This window comes from Chrysemys picta, chromosome 3 (genome assembly GCF_011386835.1).
Source record: "Chrysemys picta bellii isolate R12L10 chromosome 3, ASM1138683v2, whole genome shotgun sequence".
Taxonomy (NCBI): Eukaryota; Metazoa; Chordata; order Testudines; family Emydidae; genus Chrysemys; species Chrysemys picta.
In genome coordinates, this window is record NC_088793.1 from 33,704,049 (window position 1) to 33,726,347 (window position 22,299).

General features: G+C 48.3%; 1 protein-coding gene across 1 annotated transcript in view; it reads left to right on the forward strand.

Annotated features, from left to right (window-relative positions):
* The window catches only part of YWHAQ (tyrosine 3-monooxygenase/tryptophan 5-monooxygenase activation protein theta), a 47,105-nt gene that overhangs the window by 20,715 nt on the left and 4,091 nt on the right, over window positions 1-22,299 (forward strand). Inside the window, exon 3 of the mRNA XM_005287736.5 lies at window positions 18,261-18,384. Within this exon, the coding sequence (XP_005287793.1) occupies window positions 18,261-18,384 (124 nt within the window). The remainder of the gene's footprint in view (window positions 1-18,260; window positions 18,385-22,299) is intronic.

The window sequence follows — 22,299 nt, forward strand, 5'->3', positions numbered from 1 at the left end:
TCGGTAATCCTGCTCGGCGCGAGGAGTACACGGAGTCAACGGGGGAGCATGCCTGCCACGTCTGGACCGCGGTAAGTTCGAACTAAGGTACGTCGACTTCAGCTACATTATTCACATAGCTGAAGTTGCGTACCTTAGTTCGAATTGGGGGGTTAGTGTAGACCAGGGCTTAGTAGCAGAAAGCTTTACTAGAGAGTTTGAGGGAGGGAAAATAAACGGCCAGAGTTTCACTATCGTATTTCTCCCTTTTGCTTACATTCTGTTCATCTAAACTCAATGTGGAATGTAAATGTGTAGTTAGTCAGTGCAGTGGTTCTCAACCAGGGGTACATGTACCCCAGGAGTACACAAAGGTCTTTCAGGGGATACATCAGTTCATCTAGATATTTGCCTAGTTTTACAACAGGCTACATAAAATGCACTAGCGAAGTCAGTAAAAACTAAAATTTCATACAGACAAAATAAGAAAGTAAGCAATTTTTCAGTAATAGTGTGCTGTCACACTTCTTTGTATTTTTATGTCTGATTTTGTAAGCAAGTAGTTTTTAAGTGAGGTGAAACTTGGGGTATGCAAGACAAATCAGACTCCTGAAAGGGGTGCAGTAGTCTGCAAAGGTTGAAAACTATTGAGTTAGTGTATGGGCTGACAAAGGACTAAAATGCAAGCATGCAGCTGTGTAGCCTTAAAATGGGCTTGAGTACTGAAAGGAAGCAACAGCACATCCCCCTTCCATCTCCTACACGTAAGGGCAGCCAGGGGCCTCTTTCTGTCACTTCAAACATAAGCTACCTGTTTTCACTTTGAAGATGCTGCAGAGCCTATCCTACTTTCTATCAGGATGCTGATTGTCACATTCAGTTGGCCTATGATGGCCGCCTCCATCCCTCACTTGTTAAATTTTGAAACAAGAGCCTTCATGTTTTCTCCCATGCTGCCCCTCATGCTTGGGAGGAGCTCCTTGTAAACATCCACAAACATGATTATCCTCCTTCAAAACCCTTCTTAATACTCTCCTTTTTCTGTGATTCCTACAAAAAACTTGACAACTCTTAGGCTGCTGATGTGCTGAGACCAGTGCCAATCACACAAACCAGCATTCTCATTGTTTCCTTGTATACTGCCTGTCACAGCTTCCAGCTGATTGCCCCTCTGTGACCACTCACTAGACTGCTATGAGGGAACCTAATGACTGGGTCTCTGGGTATTTTAAAGCTTCCGGAGCCTGAGAACATATCTACACTTACGCTGTAGGAGCGCAGTGACACTGGTATAGCGCTTCAGTGAAGATGCTACCTATTCTGACTGGAAGGGTTCTCCTATCAGCGTAGATAATCTACCTCCCTGAAAGGCAGTAGCTAGGTCAACCGGAGAATTCTCCCATCAACCTATCACTGTCTACACCAGGGGTTAGGTTGGTTTAACTGCATTGTTCAGGGTAGTGGATTTTTCACACCCCTGCACGACATAGTTATACCGACCTAATTTCTTAGTGTAGACCAGCCCTGAATGAAGCCTAACTACTGCCTTATTCATGGGATCCCTGGACACACTTTAAGCACACACTCTTCTCTGTCACCTCCTCCTGAAAGCTAGAACCTACTGTCCAGTTGCCTAGCCCATCAGCTCAGTGCTCACCCTTCAGATTTCCCCCGGAGCTTAAATACCCCCTCTCCCAGAACTCTACTTAAAGTTGTGAGCTTTCTGGATTATCTCTTCAAGGGATGAAGTGGTAGGTGTAGACAATTAACACATACAGACCCTTTGCAAATATTCTGACAGCATTGTTCTTTGCTTTAATCACGTAAGGCACAAGAGAGTATGGATCCTCTAGAACACGACATCCTAACTGCAGTGCCCATCACTAGCTCACCTTTCCCTTGGAAATCCCTGGAAATCACCTATGTTCAGGAAGGTAGGCAGCACAATGTGGTCCTGGTCCATAATTAGGGCTCCTAGGCACTACAGTTGTCCTAATAAATCAGCGTTCTGCAGAGTAGAACAAAGCTGTGCTTGAGTAATGACAGATACATGGAATGCTTTCCTGTCTCCACAGGTGTTTGGCACTCTGCATTATATCACCATCATTCATAGGCTTTACGGTCAAAAGGGATTATCATGACCATCTATTCAATTCAGTATTTACATTGATTAGTTAATGGATAAGCTTGAGGAGGCAGTTGTCAGTGGCCTTGAGCTGAACAACATTCTGCTTCAAGATCTTGAATACATTGACATTGTCTTGTTGGCTCAGCTTGGAAAACTGCACTCAGTGATGGCTGATGTGTTTGAGCAAGAAGCAGTGCACATTGGTTTGATTAGTTTTATCTGGACTAACTCCTTGGCCATTGCCATCAATCTGCTTGCAGCTCCAGATTACAACGGTCCCAGTATTACTGTGTCTGGATGGGATGTTGAGCAGATGTCAACTGTCAAATATTTGGGAAGCACTGTAAAAGGTTCTGGAGGATACTCAAAAGATGTGGACACTTGTGTTGCAGCAGCGACTGCTGCTACACTTTTTTTGAGCCCTTTGACCTCTGTGAGGATGTTGTGACATGAAGCTCTCCACAAAACTGTGGCTCTGTAGAACCAGAGTTGTACCAACCCTGTTGTTTGGAAGTGAAATGTGGGTGCTGAGAGAGGCTGAAACACACCAGGATTAATGTTTTCAATTCCCATCTTCATCAGCTGCTCCTTATGAAGTGGCAGGATGAGATCAGAAATTAGGATATTTAAAGCTGAACCCAGCAGCTGTCTCCATCAGCACCGGTTCAGTTTTGCTGGCGTTCTTGGCATGGACATATTGAAGACCAGCAAATTCTGAACCGTGTTTACCAAGGAATGCCGCTACGCAATCGGCAATTACGAGGGTGCTGAAAGCTTCAGAGGCACAATATGATTGCCAGTGATGGATCTGATGTGACTATCCAGTCAGACTACCTTAAGGACCTACCCAGAAATTTGATCCAGGTGGCACTTGATTTGCAAGGAGGCCACATCCATTTGGAATTTGTCATCATGACCATGTTTCAATACAGTAAGAACCTGTCTAAACAGGGGAAGTAGGAAGTTCTTGGTTTGGAACGGAATATTTTTGTGCTTGAAGTTAACTCATTTTGGTGTCTTAATTATTCTAGCACACTTGATCCATGTTGTTTGAGTATAGGTTTAGAAGTTGGAGAATCTAAGTTCAGTTCTTGCTTCTGACAGACTTCCTTGGTTGATTTTGGCAAACTTCTCACTTTATAAAAATGAGACACGTGTATCATGGAGGGGTATTACAAGTTTTAATCAAAACTTGTAAAGTGTGGAGGTTCTTGATAGAGAATTCGTTTTATGATTACATATTGGTGATGGTAAACGTGCTTTCCCACTCCTTAACTTGTTTGTGTAAACTATTTCTCCTTGGCCACTGTGTAGACATGAATGGCATCAAATGTGTGTTTACATAAACTATTTTATCATAGAATATATTATGCACACTTCAAATAAGTTTCCTGAACCTTTTGTTTCATTACGTAAAGTTAATTATAAATGTCACAAGTTGTGATGGGAAGAGAAGGAATCATTCATGCCACCAGTATTCAAGGTTACTACTCACTTCACAAGTGACAATGTACATAAAATGAGTTATTTGTAAGACATTAAATGTTTTATGGAAAGGTAAGTATGTCCAAGTGGATGGAAGAGGAGAATAGGTGCCAGACTTTTTCTGCTCTTGGCTCTTTTACTGACTTACTGTGGTTTTTGGAGCAAGTCACTGAACTCTCCACTTCTGTATCACCATCTAAGGGTAGGTGGGTTGGGAGGGGAGAGATGACACCCTTTTCTGTGAGCTCTATAGATGAAAAGTAACTATAACACATCATATATCTTAGTTTATTTCACATCTACAAGTCTTTCTATATTGTGTATAGCATATTAATACTAGCTAAGACCCAACATTTGTTCAACAGACATACCTAAATTATTAGCATCAGTCCATCTTCTGAGCATGCTTTAGAAACATGCAATAACTTAATACTTTTACCACATGTATTTAGTTTTGGAATGTGCCAAGAATGGTGAAGAAAAATCACTTGTTTAGTTGTTTGTACAGTATTTTAGATTAGCTAAATTCCCTAGAGGCGTCATTTACTTCATATAGTTTCAGTAGCTTCAGTGTTGCTGCTTTCTTGACACACTTCAGTTTGCAAGTAGAATAATAGGTAAATTTCTGTCAGTGTTACGTGTTTTGTCTCTCTTTTTGTAGATAGCTGTTCAAGTATTTCTGTAACATTGTGTGGTACTAAAATTTTCCAATAAATCTTCAGTTTACAGAAAGCATAAGTCAATTTAACTGATGAAATGAGGTCCTTTCCTAAACCCCTTCCACTAATATAGCTTTACTTGCTGAAATAACTAACACTTCCTAAAGTTTATTAGAGCATAAGCATAAGCTTTTCTTCGGAAGTGGGCTGTAGTCCACGAAAGCTTATGCTCTAATAAATTTGTTAGTCTCTAAGGTGCCACAAGTCCTCCTGTTCTTCTTTTTGCGGATACAGACTAACACGGCTGCTACTCTGAAACCTTTCCTAAAGTTGACATCAGTGATTTTTGGAGGGGAGGGGGAATATTGTTACAAACCAAGAAGTGACATGCTTTGACATCTTTGGTTTACAGAAAACCTTCTGTGTGAGATTTTCACTTCTTGAGTGTTAGCTCCTTAGACTGGCAGATCCCACCTACTTCTAAGGCTTTTTGGCAGAGGAGGGTAGACCATGAGCCAGGCTATTGCAGGCCACATCCTCCCAAGCAAAATTCTGTCCTCTGAATGTTCTACTTAGTTCCTCCCTGACTGTTTGAAGGAGGCTGGAAAAATTTTGCATGTCAGTTGTAGCTTAAGTTCTCCCGAATCCCAACAATAGCTCATCTTGACACTACCTTCCAATCCAGTTATACTATGTGTACATTTCTATAGTGTTCTGACTGCTGATTTCTAGAGTGCTAATGGCTTTTATGCCCAGCATTGACCTCTGTCCTTGTCTCTTGATTTTTCTCTGCATCTTAATTCTAAGATGTTTATCTCAATACCGTGTTTTGCTTTATAACCCAGTAGTACACCTCTACCTCGCTATAATGTCCTCGGGAGCCAAAAAATCTTACCTCGTTATAGCGAACTTGCTTTGATCTGCTGGAGTGCGCAGCCCCGCCCCCCCGGAGCACTGCTTTACCATGTTATATCGGGTTGCGTTATATCCGGGTAGAGGTGTATGTGTGAATAGTTCATATTCATTCCTGTGTGCATTATTTGGCACTTCTCAGGCTATGTCTACGCTGCACTTTCGTCAGTAAAACTTTTGTCGCTCGGGTGTGAAAAAACACTTCCCTGACAAACACAAGTTTTACTGACAAGAAGTGCTGTTGTGGAAAGGACTTTTTCGGCAGGAGACAGTCTCCCACCAGCAAAGCTACCACTCCTCATTGGGGGAGCGGGGGTATTTTGTCAGCAGGAAAGCTCTCTCCTGCTGACCAAAAGCCGCTATACTGCATGCCTTATAGCGGCAAGACTTAAGCAGCATGGCTGTGCTGCTGTAAGCTGCACAGTGTACCCTCAATACAGAACTCAGTCTTCCATCATGATTTACCTACGTCTTTGGCTACTGTGGCCTGGTCCCTGACCCTCTGAATTCCTCAGTCTTTACATTTGAGGGTAAATCATGTCACGCTGATTGTATTCAGTTCCTGATCTGAAAGAGGCAGAGAACAGTGATGTAGCGAAGTTTTTTAATGTAGTCCTAATATGGAACCTTGGGGGTACTCCACTGATAAATTTTCAGCATAGTAACATCTTAACATTTATTCCAACTTGTTCTTGCCTCTTAGCCAGTTTCTAGTCCATTGCAGTATTTTCCCTTTTTGGGTGGGAGGAAGTCCCAAGAGCTCCTGCTTTGTGGTCTGGGAGGATGCTGGAGGTTGGGTACACATCCTTTACTCCCTTTTAGATTGTAATGCTCAATAGGAGTGTTCCACAACTCCTGTAATATACAGATAATACTTGGTGATAACTGCCATTGGTGAGCTGCACTGAGAGAAGCTTTTGTCTCAATAAATACAAGTGTTGTGGAAATCTGTTTTCACCAAATCAGGAAAATATCAGTCTACACGCTTCTCTAAACAAACCTATATTCATGTAGTGTTTTCCAAGCAGCAGCTTAAATATGGTTAATAACGTTCCAGAAAAGCTCTTCTAGAGCATATCTTTAAGAGCAAGTAATCCAAAAAGTGACTTTTTTTTCTCACAAGCTATTATGTTGAACAACCCTGCATTATACAGCTAACTTGGCAGCGGTGGTAGTTCACCAAATATTGAATGTGATGAGCGTCACTGAATTCTATAATACTGTAGTGAGGCGGCCTGGGCCCCGACGGCCCCTGAGGGAGAGGAGCCTGAATTGGCACCCAAGTGGGCGGAGCCACCGCCACCTGTTCCCGCCCCCCGGAAGTCAAGGGGCGGGACAGGAAGTATAAGAGCCAGGCCCCAGCCCTCAGTTAGACCCCAGCGGCCGGAGAGGCCAGACGCGCCGGTGCGAGCTCCGGCTAGACCGAGCCTTTCCAGAGCCAGGTACCCCGACGCGGACGGACCGAGCCTCCCCAGAGCCAGATACCCGGACGCCGGCCGACTGCACCTCCCCAGAGCCAGGTATCCCGACGCGGATTGGCCAAGCCTTCCCCAAGCAAGGTACCCTGACGTAGACTGGCCGCACTTGCCCCGAGCACGGTACCCCGAGGAGGGGCCCGAGCGCCCCCCTGACCGGAGACCGGAGGAGCGACCCGACCCAGACGACCCTCTGCGAGCTGAGGAACCCATGGTGTGGGACCCCGCTGTCGAGCCCGGCGAGGAGCAGGTACCAATGGAGGGGGAAATGGAAAGCAGCCCGGGGGTAGCTGACCCCAGTCTGGCTACAGCAGAGGAGCCAATGTCTGTGTGTTGCGGTCAGGACCCCACCGACACAGCGGCAGACTAACTGCCGCTCTTAGGGCCCCGGGCTGGGACACAGTGGAGTGGGTGGGCCTGTGTCCCCCCTGCCACCCCACTTAACGGGTGGCAGCCTCCCCCTCCAGCCAGCGCTCTGGCACCGCAACTGAGCTATTGTTTGCTGCCCTGAAGGAGTGCTTGTTGCCCCACCCTGACTGAGGGTCTGGGGCGTCCCGAGTTTGTCCGTGCTCAGCTCCTGATACCCAGACCTGAGCCCGAACCCCTGAACTATTATTTGTTGCCCCGCCCTGACCGAGGGCCAGGGCCTACTAACTCTGTTTGGGGCTCAGCCTGCAGGAAGGTCCTGAGCCCCTGAACTATTGTTTGTTGCCCCGCCCTGACTGAGGGCCTGGGCCTACTAACTCTGCCTGGGCTCAGCCTGCAGGAAGGTCCTGAGCCCCTGGACTATTGTTTGTTGCCCCGCCCTGACTGAGGGCCGGGCCTTAACTCCTGACTTTACTGCTCAACCTGCAGGAAGGTTCTGAGCCCCCTGGACTATTGTGTGCTGCCCCGCCCTGATTGAGGGCCGGGCCTGAACCCCTGACTTTACTGCAGTCTGAAGGAAGGTTCTGAGCGCCCTGGACTATTGGGGGTTGCCCTCCCCTGAATAAGGGCCTAGGACGTCCTGAGTTTGTCAGGGCTCAGCTCCTGATCCACGGAGCTGAGCAACCGAACTATTGTTTATTGCCCCGCTCTGAGCTAGCGCGGGGGCTTGACTGACTTTGTAATCCCCAGCTCCGGCAGTGAGGACCGGAGCCCGGGCCTGAGTTACTGCCGGACCCTGACGGAGAGCAGGAGCTCATTGCAGAGGCCGTGTACCTTTGGCCTAGTCCCTGCCAGAGGGGCGGAACCCTGAGACCGATCCAGGTCGTGTAGTGAGGCGGCCTGGCCCCCGACGGCCCCTGAGAGGGCCCGACCCCCGCACCGGACGTTTACACGTGGCGCCCAACGTGGGGCTTCTTGCCTAGCATGTGGGCACGAGCCCTAGACACCGGTGAGAAGGGGGCAATGGGAGAGAGACCTCCCGCCAGGGAGGGGGATCTATCCCAGCTCCTGACCCACATGACAGAGAGTCAGGAGCAACAACAGGCGGCCCAGGTGCGATACCAGCAGGAGTACCAGGCCGCCCACCTGCAGCAGCAGCAGCAGCTCGTAGAGCAGCTGGGGGCCCAACAACGGCAGTTGATCGCGGAGCTGGTTACCCAACAGCAGGAGTTCCAGCAGAAATGCATCCAGCAGCTTGCCGCGGCCCTAGTCCGCCCGGGGGAACCCCTAGCCGGGATCGCCCCAGGGGCTCCGCGACCCAGCCCCCCCGTGCGGTTGACAAAGATGGGACCCGAGGACGACCCCGAGGCTTTCCTCGTGACCTTTGAGAGGGTGGCTGTCGTTGCCGGCTGGGCCCCGGATCAGTGGGCCACCATCCTGGCCCCCTACCTAACGGGGACCGCCCAGACGGTCTACCGAGGCCTGTCGGTAGAAGTGGCCAGGGACTACAACCTAGTGAAGGCCGCTATTTTGGACGCCCTGGACGTAAATCCCGAGACCTACCGACAGCGGTTCAGGGGCTTGGCCTATCCCCCAGGGGCCCGCCCGCGGATGGTGGCTCAGGAGCTGCGAGAGACCTGCCGAAAGTGGCTGCAGCCCGAGCGCCGGACAGCCGAGGAATTGATGGAGCAGGTGGTCCTGGAGCAATTTACCCAGGTACTCCCGCCGAGGGGACGATCCTGGGTCCTCCGCCACCGGCCGACGACGGTCTCCGCGGCCGTCACCTTAATGGAAGACTTCCTTGCGGCTGAGGTCCCGGCGGGGGCCGCTGGTCGGGCGGTCCCGATTCGCACGGAGCACCCCAACACAGAAAAGAGGGGGCCGCCCTCCCGGGCAACCCCGAGTGCTCCCTCCCGTAGAGTAGAGGGCCGGGCTCGGGTGGCCGCGCCCTCCGGGAGGTTCACACGGGCCCCGGCAGGCCCCGCCGGGGGATATCGTCGGACCCCCCCCGCGGATGACCCCGGGGCTCGGCCGCAGCCAGAGCGAGCCACGCTGGGACCCTGCTTCTCCTGCGGGAAGTATGGCCATTTGCAGCGAGAGTGCCCAGAACGGGGGTGTGCATTTGGCCAAGTCTACTCCGGAGAAGGCCGTGCCCGACGCCCGCAAGGGACCAAGATCACCGTACCCGTGACTGTTGAGGGACGCCCAGCGATGGCCCTCCTCGACTCAGGCTGTGGCCAAACGCTGGTCTGCCAGGCTCTCGGCCCACCAGCGGACGGCCACCTGGCGAAGATCCCCCTGCAGTGTATACACGGGGATGTGCGACGCTACCCCAGCACCTGGGCCCAACTAACCATCGATGGGGTCACCCGGCAGATGACGGTGGGGCTGGCGCCCCGGTTGGCATACCCGGTGATCCTGGGGCGGGACTGGCCCAACTTTAACACCGTCTTACGCCGCCGGCTCGAGGGTAACCCGCAGGCCACGCCAGCGTTGGGAGGGGAGTCCCCGGGGACTGAGGAGGACGAGATAGACAACCCCGTCCCCGCCAATCCCCCGGGGGAGCGAGAAGACCCCCCCTCGGGGGGGGGGACTCCTCGGCGCCCACAGATTTCTGCCGGGACCAACGGGCCGACCCCACCCTCAGACGGACCTACGAACAGCTGGCCTCCGTAGACGGGACTATTCTTGACCCCCAGCGTGCGGCACAGTGGCCGCATTTTGAGTTACGACAAGAACGCCTGTACCGCGTGGAGAAGGACCCCCGTACGGGGACATCCGGACACAGCTTCTCGTGCCGCGGTGTCACCGCCGGGCGGTCATGAAACTGGCCCACGACGTCCCGGCGGCGGGGCACCTCGGGCATGACAAAACGCTGGCCAGAATTTTGGGGCGTTTCTTCTGGCCCGGGGTATATCAAGACGTAAAGGACTATTGCAAGTCATGTCCAGAGTGCCAGCTGGCCGCCCCTGCCCAGACCCCTAAGGCACCCTTGGTGCCGATGCCTCTTGTGGAAACCCCCTTCGAACGCGTGGCCGTGGACCTGGTGGGGCCCCTCCCGAAGAGCAGCGCAGGGTTCCAATACATCTTAGTAATGATGGACTATGCCACCAGGTTCCCTGAAGCCGTTCCTCTCCGGAACATCTCGGCCCGCACCATTGCCATGGAACTGGTCAAGATCTTCGCCCGCGTCGGACTGCCCCGGGAGCTACTCACGGATCAAGGGACCAATTTTACGTCCCGGCTGCTCAAGCAAGTCTGTGAAATCCTAGGGGTCAAGCAACTCCGCACCTCCATCTATCACCCCCAGACCGATGGACTAGTGGAAAGGTTCAACCGGACGCTGAAAGGGATGCTGCGTCGGTTTCCCCCGGAAGACCTTCGCCAGTGGGACCAGCTCCTTCCACCCTTGCTTCTAGCAATACGAGAGGTTCCCCAGGCATCGACTAAGTTCTCCCCTTTTGAATTGTTATATGGGCGACGACCCCGGGGCCTGCTGGATCTCATGAGGGAGACCTGGGAACAGACTCCTTCACCGGCCCAGGGTCTCCTGCAGTATGTGCTGCAACTACAGGAGCGTCTAAGGCAGGCGGGGGATCTGGCACGGGAAAATTTAAAAGCCGCCCAGGACACACAAGCCCAGACGTATAATCGAGGGGCACAGACTCGGGACTTCCAACCTGGTGACCGGGTATTACTCCTCCTCCCGTCCAGTGAATCGAAGATCCTGGCCCGGTGGCAGGGGCCCTATGAGGTAGTCAGGAAAGTGGGCCCGGTCACGTATGAAATAAATCAGCCGGACCGGAGGAAGAGGAACCAACGCTACCACGTCAACCTCCTGAAGCCCTGGAAAGAGCGAGAAGGGCTGTTGATAAACCCCTACCCGCCCAAACCGGAACTGGGACCTCAGGTTCCCCTTTCCGGGGACACCGAGGAACCCCAGCTCGGGGAGAACTTAACCGAGGAACAGCTCCGCCAGACTCGGTGCCTCCTCCAAGCCTTCTCCCACACCTTCACGGACCAGCCGGGACACACCTCCCTCGTACACCATCGGATCCAAACAGAACCTGGGGTGGTGATACGGGGGACGACCCGGCCCCTGCCCTACCATAGGAGACAGGTCGTGGAGAAGGAGGTACGGGCGATGTTGGATCTAGGGGTGATAGAGCCATCCCAGAGCGAGTGGCGTAGCCCCGTGGTGTTGGTGCCTAAACCCGACGGGTCACAGCGGTTCTGCATTGACTTCCGCCGCGTCAACGCCATCTCCAAATTTGATGCCTATCCCATGCCTCGGATAGATGAGCTGTTGGCCCGCCTGGGAGGGGCCCGCTACATCACCACCCTGGACCTGAGTAAGGGCTACTGGCAGATCCCCCTAGAGCCCGCCTCCTGTGAGAAGACTGCCTTTGCCACCCCCACAGGTCTCTATCAGTTCACCAGGATGCCCTTCGGCCTCCACGGGGCCCCGGCCACCTTTCAGCGCCTGATGGACCGCCTCCTCCAGCCCCATCAAGAATACGCGGCCGCGTATTTAGACGACGTTGTCATCTATAGTCCGCAATGGGAGACCCACCTGGAGAGAGTCGCAGCCGTCCTGAGATCCCTGCGGGAGGCCGGCTTAACCGCCAATCCAAAAAAATGCCGCATCGGCTGGCAAGAGACTAAGTACCTGGGGTATGCTATCGGGCATGGGCAGGTAAAACCCCTGATCGGGAAGGTCCAGGCAATCGCAAACTGCACCCCGCCAACCACAAAACGCCAGGTGCGGCAATTCCTAGGCTTGGCCGGATATTATCGGCGGTTCATCCCCCAGTTCGCGGCAATCGCAGCCCCCTTAACGGGGCTCCTAACAAAGGATAGCCCACGGCAGGTGATCTGGACTACCGAGTGCGACAGGGCCTTTCGGACTCTTAAGAAGTGCCTCTGCAGCGAGCCGGTCTTGTATAGCCCCGATTTTAACCTGCCATTTGTCTTGCAGACAGACGCCTCGGAGGTGGGACTCGGGGCGGTCTTATCCCAAGACGTAGGGGGCGAGGAACATCCCGTCCTATACATTAGCCGGAAACTGTTCCCACGCGAAAAGAACTATGCGGTGGTCGAGAAAGAGGCCCTAGCCGTGAAGTGGGCTTGTGAAGCTCTCCGCTATTACATCCTGGGAGTCCCCTTCACCCTAGTCACCGACCACTCCGCCCTTCAGTGGTTAGGCCGCATGAAGGACCACAACATGCGGCTGCAACGATGGTACCTGGCGCTCCAGCCGTTTGCTTTCACGGTCCGCCATCGGGCTGGTAAGCATCACGCAAACGCGCATTTCCTTTCCCGGTTGGGGGGTGTGGAATGGGCTGGCCCCGCTGCACGGGAACCAGCCTTGAGGGGGGGGTCGTGTAGTGAGGCGGCCTGGGCCCCGACGGCCCCTGAGGGAGAGGAGCCTGAATTGGCACCCAAGTGGGCGGAGCCACCGCCACCTGTTCCCGCCCCCCGGAAGTCAAGGGGCGGGACAGGAAGTATAAGAGCCAGGCCCCAGCCCTCAGTTAGACCCCAGCGGCCGGAGAGGCCAGACGCGCCGGTGCGAGCTCCGGCTAGACCGAGCCTTTCCAGAGCCAGGTACCCCGACGCGGACGGACCGAGCCTCCCCAGAGCCAGATACCCGGACGCCGGCCGACTGCACCTCCCCAGAGCCAGGTATCCCGACGCGGATTGGCCAAGCCTTCCCCAAGCAAGGTACCCTGACGTAGACTGGCCGCACTTGCCCCGAGCACGGTACCCCGAGGAGGGGCCCGAGCGCCCCCCTGACCGGAGACCGGAGGAGCGACCCGACCCAGACGACCCTCTGCGAGCTGAGGAACCCATGGTGTGGGACCCCGCTGTCGAGCCCGGCGAGGAGCAGGTACCAATGGAGGGGGAAATGGAAAGCAGCCCGGGGGTAGCTGACCCCAGTCTGGCTACAGCAGAGGAGCCAATGTCTGTGTGTTGCGGTCAGGACCCCACCGACACAGCGGCAGACTAACTGCCGCTCTTAGGGCCCCGGGCTGGGACACAGTGGAGTGGGTGGGCCTGTGTCCCCCCTGCCACCCCACTTAACGGGTGGCAGCCTCCCCCTCCAGCCAGCGCTCTGGCACCGCAACTGAGCTATTGTTTGCTGCCCTGAAGGAGTGCTTGTTGCCCCACCCTGACTGAGGGTCTGGGGCGTCCCGAGTTTGTCCGTGCTCAGCTCCTGATACCCAGACCTGAGCCCGAACCCCTGAACTATTATTTGTTGCCCCGCCCTGACCGAGGGCCAGGGCCTACTAACTCTGTTTGGGGCTCAGCCTGCAGGAAGGTCCTGAGCCCCTGAACTATTGTTTGTTGCCCCGCCCTGACTGAGGGCCTGGGCCTACTAACTCTGCCTGGGCTCAGCCTGCAGGAAGGTCCTGAGCCCCCTGGACTATTGTGTGTTGCCCCGCCCTGACTGAGGGCCGGGCCTGAACCCCTGACTTTACTGCAGTCTGAAGGAAGGTTCTGAGCGCCCTGGACTATTGGGGGTTGCCCTCCCCTGAATAAGGGCCTAGGACGTCCTGAGTTTGTCAGGGCTCAGCTCCTGATCCACGGAGCTGAGCAACCGAACTATTGTTTATTGCCCCGCTCTGAGCTAGCGCGGGGGCTTGACTGACTTTGTAATCCCCAGCTCCGGCAGTGAGGACCGGAGCCCGGGCCTGAGTTACTGCCGGACCCTGACGGAGAGCAGGAGCTCATTGCAGAGGCCGTGTACCTTTGGCCTAGTCCCTGCCAGAGGGGCGGAACCCTGAGACCGATCCAGGTCGTGTAGTGAGGCGGCCTGGCCCCCGACGGCCCCTGAGAGGGCCCGACCCCCGCACCGGACGTTTACAAATACCTTGTTTTGATCGACTTTGCCAGTCAGGCAAAAAATACGTTTTAATCTTATTGCTAACATATGTTATTGAGCAACTGTAGTGTAAACTTCATACTTGTAGCTACTTCATGGGTTTGGATTTAATATAAACTGCCTACTTAGTAATTGGAATTTAATAAACTAGCTATAATTTGCAAGCTTAATGGATGCTTTCTGCTAATCTGACCTGTTAGTTCTCAGAGCAATTGAATAAGGATCTCAAATGCTTGGTGGAAAGGGATGAATTAGTTCTAAATTATTGTCTGAGACTGCAGAATTGCGTATTAGTATTCCCTTGAGGCATTATGAAGATGGTGGGTAAAATATGACTCTCGTGAAGTAATTGGTAGATGCTAAATCAGTAGTATCGTTTGGGGAAGAATAACAGTGTTTAATTCCACCACCATTTCTGCCCTTTAGCCATTACATTTGCCAATTACTCATTTTAAATATTGCAATGAAGCATGCAAATTATTTCAGAAATAATTGAAAACTCGGTCTCTGATGTGTTGAAGGATGAAATAAAGCCACCTATGATCCAGCTGCTTTGGGTGTAGTTCACAGAGAAGTCTGATGTTCATCACTGGAATGCCGTGCTGCTGTCATGTTGCTGGGGATGATGGCATGATGAGCCAATAGCTTGGGTCTCTTTGGGGGTGGAGGGACTTCTCCAGAGTGGATTATATATGAGGCGTCTGTGTGTTGAGTGACTGGCCATAGATTCTGTGGTACGGTCCCTAGTTTCTGCAGCCTCCAAAACAGCAGTGTCAGCTCATGTGATGTGTGGAAAGATGAATTGTTTCAGGGGTCTTGAGTTTGGGGAACGTATGGTGTTAGTCCCGTGCAGCTATAAGTAAAACACACAAGGTGCTGCACCCAATACAAGGTAAGAATATTGGAAAGGATAGTGGATCAGACCAATGGTCCATATAGCCCAATTTCTAGTCTTCCAACAGTGGGCAATGCCAGATGCTTCAGAGGGAATAAACCGAACTGGACAATTATTGAGTGATCCATCCTCTGTTGTTCAGTCGCATCTTGCAGTCAGAGGCTTAGGGAAACTCAGAGCATGGGGTTGCATCCCTGACCATTTTGGCTAATAGTTATTGTTGGACCTATCCTCCATTAACTTATCTAATACCCAGTTATTCTTTTGGCCTTCACAACATCCCTTAGCAGTGAGGTCCACAGATTGACTGTATTGTGTGAAGAAGTACTTCCTTATGATGTTTTTAAACTTGCTGCCTATTAATTTCATTGGATGACTTCTGGTTCTTGTATTGTGAATGGGTAAATAACACTTACTTTCTCTACACCATTCATGATTTTCTAGACCTCTATCATATTCCCCCTTAGGTGTCTCCTGTCCAGGCTGAATATAGCCCCAGTCTTTTTAATCTCTCCTCATATGTAAACTGTACCAAACCCTTAATATTTGTTGCCCTTCTGTGTATCGTTTCCCATTCTTTTTTGAGATGGGGTAACTAGAACTACATGCAGTATTCAAGGTGTGGGCGTATTTCAAATCACTATAACCATCTTAGTCAGGTGGTTGGTAACATATTCTTACTGTTGTGCTCTTATTATTCAAGCATGAAATTTCTGTTTGATTTGATTCATTTGAGATTTTTACTATATTTGACTCTGCTTTCTTTCACATATACAGCAGGTAATAATTTTGGACATTTTAAAGATTGATTAATCACTGGACTGGAAGTTTGTGGTTGTCTAGGGGCTAGTGATAGTGACAGGAAAATTATGAGCAAAATGTACTGGAAGCAAAAATTTGGACAGAAAACTGAATGAAAATTGGGAGTTTTTAAAGTTTAGTACATGTCCAAAATGCCACAATCAAGAGAGGAGACAACTTGACTTAAAAGTCCATCTGGGTTCAGTGGTAAAATGAAGGAAGCAAATAGAAATAAAAAAGCAATACATAACAAATGGAAACAGAATAAGTAACTACTGATTTATATCTTACTGTGAAGTGCAGAAAATTGACAAGAGTTCAATAAATAATTCTGTTCTATATTTGGAAAGAATCAGGATGATATCAAGAGGATGAAGTAGTATCCAGTCTATTAGTAACAAAGCAGGATGTTTAGACATCTACTAGGGATAAACATTTTAAAATCGGCAGGCTTCAATAACATGCACCTACAAGACCTAAAGGAGTTGGCTGAGGGGGAATTAACAGCTCTTACTTTTTAATAAATCTTGGAATACCAGGGAAGTTCTGGAAGAGTGCTAACATTGTACTAATATTAAGAGGTTAAGCCAGGTCACCTAGGAAGTATAAACTGGTTAACATGACATCAGTCCTGGGCAAAATAATGGGAAAGCTGGAATTATATTCCTATTCTCTTAGTTTTATGGAAAATTGATTTTGTCAAACCTGCTTTCATTCTTTGGAATTACAAGTTTGGTTGATTAGGCAATTGTGTAAATGTAATAAACTTAGGTTTATTTTTTAGGAGTTTTACTTGGTAAAGCATAACATTCTGATTTAAAAAAATTAGCACTATACAGTGTCAACAGAGCACGTCTTAAATGAATTAAGAGCTGGTAATGGACACTATTTAAAAAATAGTCAGTAGAGAAATCATCAAATCAGATCTGTTTCCAGTCAGGTTCGACAGTGCTAATCAAAATTTTCATTAGTGATCGGGAAGTAAATATAAAATCACGGCTGATCAAATCTGAGGCTGGCATGCAGATTTGAGTAGTAAGTGACAGGGCAAACAGAGATCTGGATCACTTGGTAAACCGGGCTCATACAAATTAAATGTTTTAATACAGCCAAATGTATTGGACAAGCAGCTCAACATGAACTACCAATGCAATGCTGTGGAAAAAAGGGCTAATAGGGCCCTTGGATGTGTAAACGGGAGTAGTTAATAGGATTAGGGAGATGATTTTTACTTCTGTCTATGGCACTAGAGAGGCAGATATTGGAATACTATGTACAGTTCTAGTGTCCACTTTAATAAAAAAAAAAAAAGATTTTGGGAGCAGAAACCCAGAAAAATGGTTTTTGAGGGCTGGAGATAATGCCTTGCAGTGGACTTAAGAAATTCAGTCTCTTCAGTTTATCAAAAAGATTTGAGGTGGCTTGATTATAGTGTACCTGCGGAGTGGGCAGGAGATGGGATATGGGAACTAAAGGGATCTTTAGTTTACCAGGGAAAGGTATAACAAGAACTAATGGCCGGAAGTTGAAGCCAGACCTAATGTGTCCATTGCTTTTAATTTTGAATTTCACAATGAGGGTGATTAGCCATTGGAATAGTGGTGGGTTCTCCATCTCTTAGTCTTCAGATCAAGACTGGATGCCTTTCTGGAAGATATGCTTTAGCCAACCACATGTTGTGTTCAGAATGGGATAGCTGGATGAAATTTAGTGGCGTCTCATGTACAAGAGGTCAGACCTTCTTGGTACCTTCTGGCCTTAAATTATATGAATCAATAAATAATTCATCTACAAATAAAGGGTGCATGATGCACATGTACACTTGAACGTTTGGCCTGTAAATTGCCCCACTGTTTCAGTTAATTCCCTTTTGAGATTGCTGGGGTAGTCCATGTGTCTGAGCTGCTTCAGGTTCATACAGCCTTCTCCAGGCTCAGACATATGTTCATATTTTTAAGGTTATATTTATACCAATGAGGCCTAGAAACTGTGTTCTGTGGAATGCAAGCTTTCATTTGAATCTGGATATCATACTTGCTGGATAGCTACAACAAATTGGCAGACAAGTTTATACTCCACACCTAAATGTTCAGTCATAATTAACTAATGAATATCACTTAAGAAAACAATAAATAAAATCCTGCTCACAGGTCTTGGCCATAAAGTGGAAAATAAAAATTCTCTCTTTTTAAAGAGGCTTGAATTTCTGATGCATTGTGTTGTTTTTTCCCCAGTGAAATGGACTGGTTTCAGACTAATCTTCAGTTAAAATTATTTTATTTTGGAAGACATGGATTCTTCCTTAGTGCATAAGCATATATTCAGGCCTGCTTTTTGCTATTAGATTTTGCCCTTTTCTAACTTTACTATCACTCTTTTTCTTTCCACAACGTTTTAGACAGCTCACCGAACTGGAGCCTTTAAAATGTTCTAGGCTTTTAAGTGTTTGTTACTGTGCAAATAGTCTAATTCGTTAAGTGAATATTCATTTGTCTAAAAGACATTGTTAAAGAATTTCTAAATACTTTACAGATTTTACTCTTACTTTGAGCTTCTTAGCATATGCGCAAAGTGCCTGAGGTGGTATGTGACCAGGATTACTTTATCTAAACCAGTATTTTGAGGATCTTCCATTGCAGTGCATGCAACGTGCTAATGTCTCCTATTCCTGCTTTAGGAGCTGCTGGACAAATTTTTAATAGCTAATGCAACTAATCCAGAGAGCAAGGTATTCTACCTGAAGATGAAGGGAGACTACTTCCGATACCTTGCTGAAGTTGCATGTGGAGATGACAGAAAACGTAAGCATACTGTGTTCAACCATGCTCAAATAGTTAACGCTTACTTCTGTTTTGAGGTGGTGGGGAGAGGAAAGAGGAGCTAGAATGCACTGCATGTGTCACTAACTTTCATAACTCATATGCCACTCAATAAAATGGAGAGGGACTGCGTTTAGATCTGATCTCTCAATGCCAATTTTCAAAGTTTAGATTGACTTTTACTAGACCTCAAGTGTTCTGCACTGAAAGATTTCATTATATGGTGGAATGGAATTCAGTGTAGTAGTCCCTTCCCCCGCCTCCTCCCATGTGAATGACTATTGAAGAAACACACTTATTTGAAACTTTAAAAATACTCTTTAGGTGAAAGGTGTCCTAATGTCTTAAGAGATACTTAAAACTATACAATACTATACTATAAAAAAAACTAGATGTTCAGAGGACACATTGGAATGAGTAAGAGAACTATCCTGTTGTCTTGTCACAGCAAGGGCAATATAAAAACTTGGGCAGGTATTCAGAATTAGTGATAACTTCACACAGCTCAAGGTAGTCCTGGAGTTCTGCCATGATAGAGAAGGGAGTTTGCCAGTCCCTGAGGAGCTGAGCTGTCAGCTGGCCATAGAACAGAATGGGTTGCTGATAGTGTCAACCAGTTGTAAATGAATCCATTTAAACCAGATGTGAGGGAGGGGCATGGAGCTGATTTTCACTTACACAAAGGCCTTATTAACACTTTTTCTGGCAGTGTAAAGGAACCTCAAAATGGGTGCAAATGTAAAATGGTGTAAAGAGGCCTTGATATAAATGGGAACTGAATCTAAAACTCTTAAAGCCCTTGGCCCTAACAGGACTGTTGCAGAAAGTCAAAGCCAGTACCATAGCATCAAGGGAAAAGCTTTATATAAGGCTATCATTGAATGTAATCAAGCTGTCAACGCTATCTTTGTTCAGCCTCCATGATAGTCTTACCTCCATTTTAATCTCCAATACCCAATATAACTCTAAGGGCTTGTCTAAGCACAGAAGTTGCACTAATTTAAACTTGGGTTTTAAAACCCATTTTTTGTAAACGGATGCAAATCCCTGTGTGGATACTTCTATAGGCAGGGCCACCAGCCCTGCCTGTGGTTTTAACATTCCTTGACATTTTCCATAATAAGACCCTGTTTTCAGTGGCTTATAACTTTGTCAAACCATTTGGGTTAATGTTTTCTGGCAGGTGTTTGCCTCAGGCTAAATTTGTTTAGAAATTTTCAGCCAAAATGGTTCAGTAGTTTCCGAAAACAACAGAGAAATGCTTTGCCCATGCAACAAAATTCTAATGGACTTTTCTTTGAAAAGCTTTGGAGCACAGATTTGAAATTTGGCAGGAGGTGTCCTTTGTGTCAGGGATGTGCCTTTTCCATCCCAGTGAATATCTACCCAAATTTGGCTATGTTATAAGCCTTTGAAGAATTGTACTCCCCCCCCCATGTCCAATAGGCACTGCCTAATTTTTAACAGCTAACTTCCCTGAAGGTTCCATCTGCACTGAGTATGCTGCAGCCCAGGGCTAAGCAGGATTTTACCTGTTACTGCTGCTCTGGGCTGCTGCAAGCCAGCCTGGATTCACGCACCTCAAATGAGAGCATTGAGACTGTCTCTCCTGTTCCCTCAATGATCCCCCTGATGGGCCCAGGCAGCATGGAAGAGGAATCTGCCTGACTGTAATGCAGATGAGACAAAAACCAGACCTTTGAGAGGAAGTAGATTGGGATGAGGAAACTGGGGCTAGAGATTGGCAGGAGTTGGGGAGGGGGAATGGGACACCAAACAAAGTTACAGACTGAGAGCCAGAGTGGGACACCTGGAGTGGGGGAGAGATCAGAAGCCTGAAGAATGGAAACTGGGACTGGCTAAGTGAAGAGATTGGGACTGAGATAAGGAGCCAGTGTGGGAAAGAGATAGGACAGGATGGAGGAGGGTATGTGGAAAAAGGAGTTACCCTTAGTGGGGGGGGGGAAATGCCCATTTAGGTACACAGTCTTCCAAATTCTTGAGGGGGGTACACACACTATGAGCTATTCCATTAGCTCAAGTGGCAGACGTGCGTGGTGTATCTAATGGTTCCTGCTAATCTATGTGGGTGTCAATATGATGCCACAGGATGGAATTTGTTTTTAGTTTGTATTTTAAAAACCTAGGAAATTAAACACAAATTGTTTAAAATACAATTTTCAAGATTACAAAGTCAAGAACTCGGAAGTTAAATGGCAGAATTCAGGTTGCCTGTACATGTGCACTATAGAATCATAGAATGGTGGTAAGGACCTCAAGTGGTCATCAAATCCATCCCTCTTCACTGAGGTAAGACCAAATAAACCTAGACCATCCCTAATAGCGGTTTGTCCAACCTGTTCTTAAAAAGCTCCAATGGAAGCCTATTCCAGAGCTTAACTATCCTTAGAGTTTGGTTTCTCCCCCCACCAATATCCTGCCTAAATTTCCTATGCTGCAGGTTAAGTGTATTACTTCTTGTCCAACCTTCAGTGGACATGGAGAACAATTGATCACTGTCCTCTTTAGAAGAGCCTTTAACATACATTTGAAGACTTATCAGGTCCCCTCTGTCGTCTTTTCTCAAGACTAAACATGCCCAGTTTTTAATCTTTCGTTATAGCTCAGGTTTTCTAAATGTTGTATCACTTTTTGTTGCTCTCCTCAACTCTCTCCAGTTTGTCCACATCTTTCCTAAAGTGTGGTTCCCAGAATTGGAGACAGTACTCCAGCTGAGGCCTCACCAGTGCCCAGTACAGCAAGACAACTTTACCTTCCATGTCTTACATATAACATTCCTCTTAATATCCCTCAGAATATTAGCCTTTTTTGCAGCTGCATCTTTGTTGACTCTCATTCAATTTGTGATCCACTATAGTCCCCAGATCCTTCAGCAGTACAACTGCATAGTCAGTTATTCCCCAATTTGTGTGTGTTGTGTTTTTTTTTGTTTTTCTTTCCTAAATGAACTACTTTGCGTTGGTCTTTATTGACTTTCATTTTGGGGGTTTTTTAGACCAATTTTCCAGTTTGTCAAGGTCAGTTTGAATGCTAATCCTGTTCTGTAAAGTTCTTGTAACCCTTCCCTGCTTAGTTCATCCACAGATTTTATTGGCATACTCTCTACTTCATTATCTAATTTGTTGATGAAAATATTGAATAGTACCAGACCCCGTGCAGGATCTCAATAGATATGCCCCTCCCAGTTTGACAACTACTCAGAATTTAGGCCATAGAAGGATCATCATAATCATCTAGTCCAGTGGTTCTTAACCTTTACTGCAGCCTGCACCCCTTTGGTTCTCAAAATATGTTCTCGCACCCCTTATCAAAAATCGTTGAAGTAGGTCAGTTCTTTAAACCTAAATATATTTTTTATATTATAGTAATCATTCATAAATACATAGGTTTGATGAAACAGAGTAGTTGTACTTACGTGCCTGTGCTTAATTTGTGTTTTCAATGATTTACCTTCTAAAAAAATCTGGCATGTCTCGCACCCCCAGGAGGTGTGTGTACCCCAGGTTAAGAACCACTGACCTAGTCTGACCACCTGCCCATCGCAGGCCACAGAACCTCACCCACCCACTCTTGCAGTAGGCCCATAACCTCTTGCTAAGTTAATGAAGTTCTCACATCTTGATTTAAAGACTTTCAAGCCAGAGAATTCACATTTACTTGAATTCAAATCAGTAAGTGACCCGTGCCCGATGGTCCAAGGGAAGGTGTACTCTTTCAGTATGGCCTTTCAACCAGTTTCGTATCCACCTTATAGCAAATTTATCTAGACCACATTTCCTAGTTTGCTTATGAGCATGTCATGTGGGACTGTCAAAAGCCTCCTTAAAAATCAAGATATATCAGATCTCCCCCACATCCCCAACATTCACTAGGCAA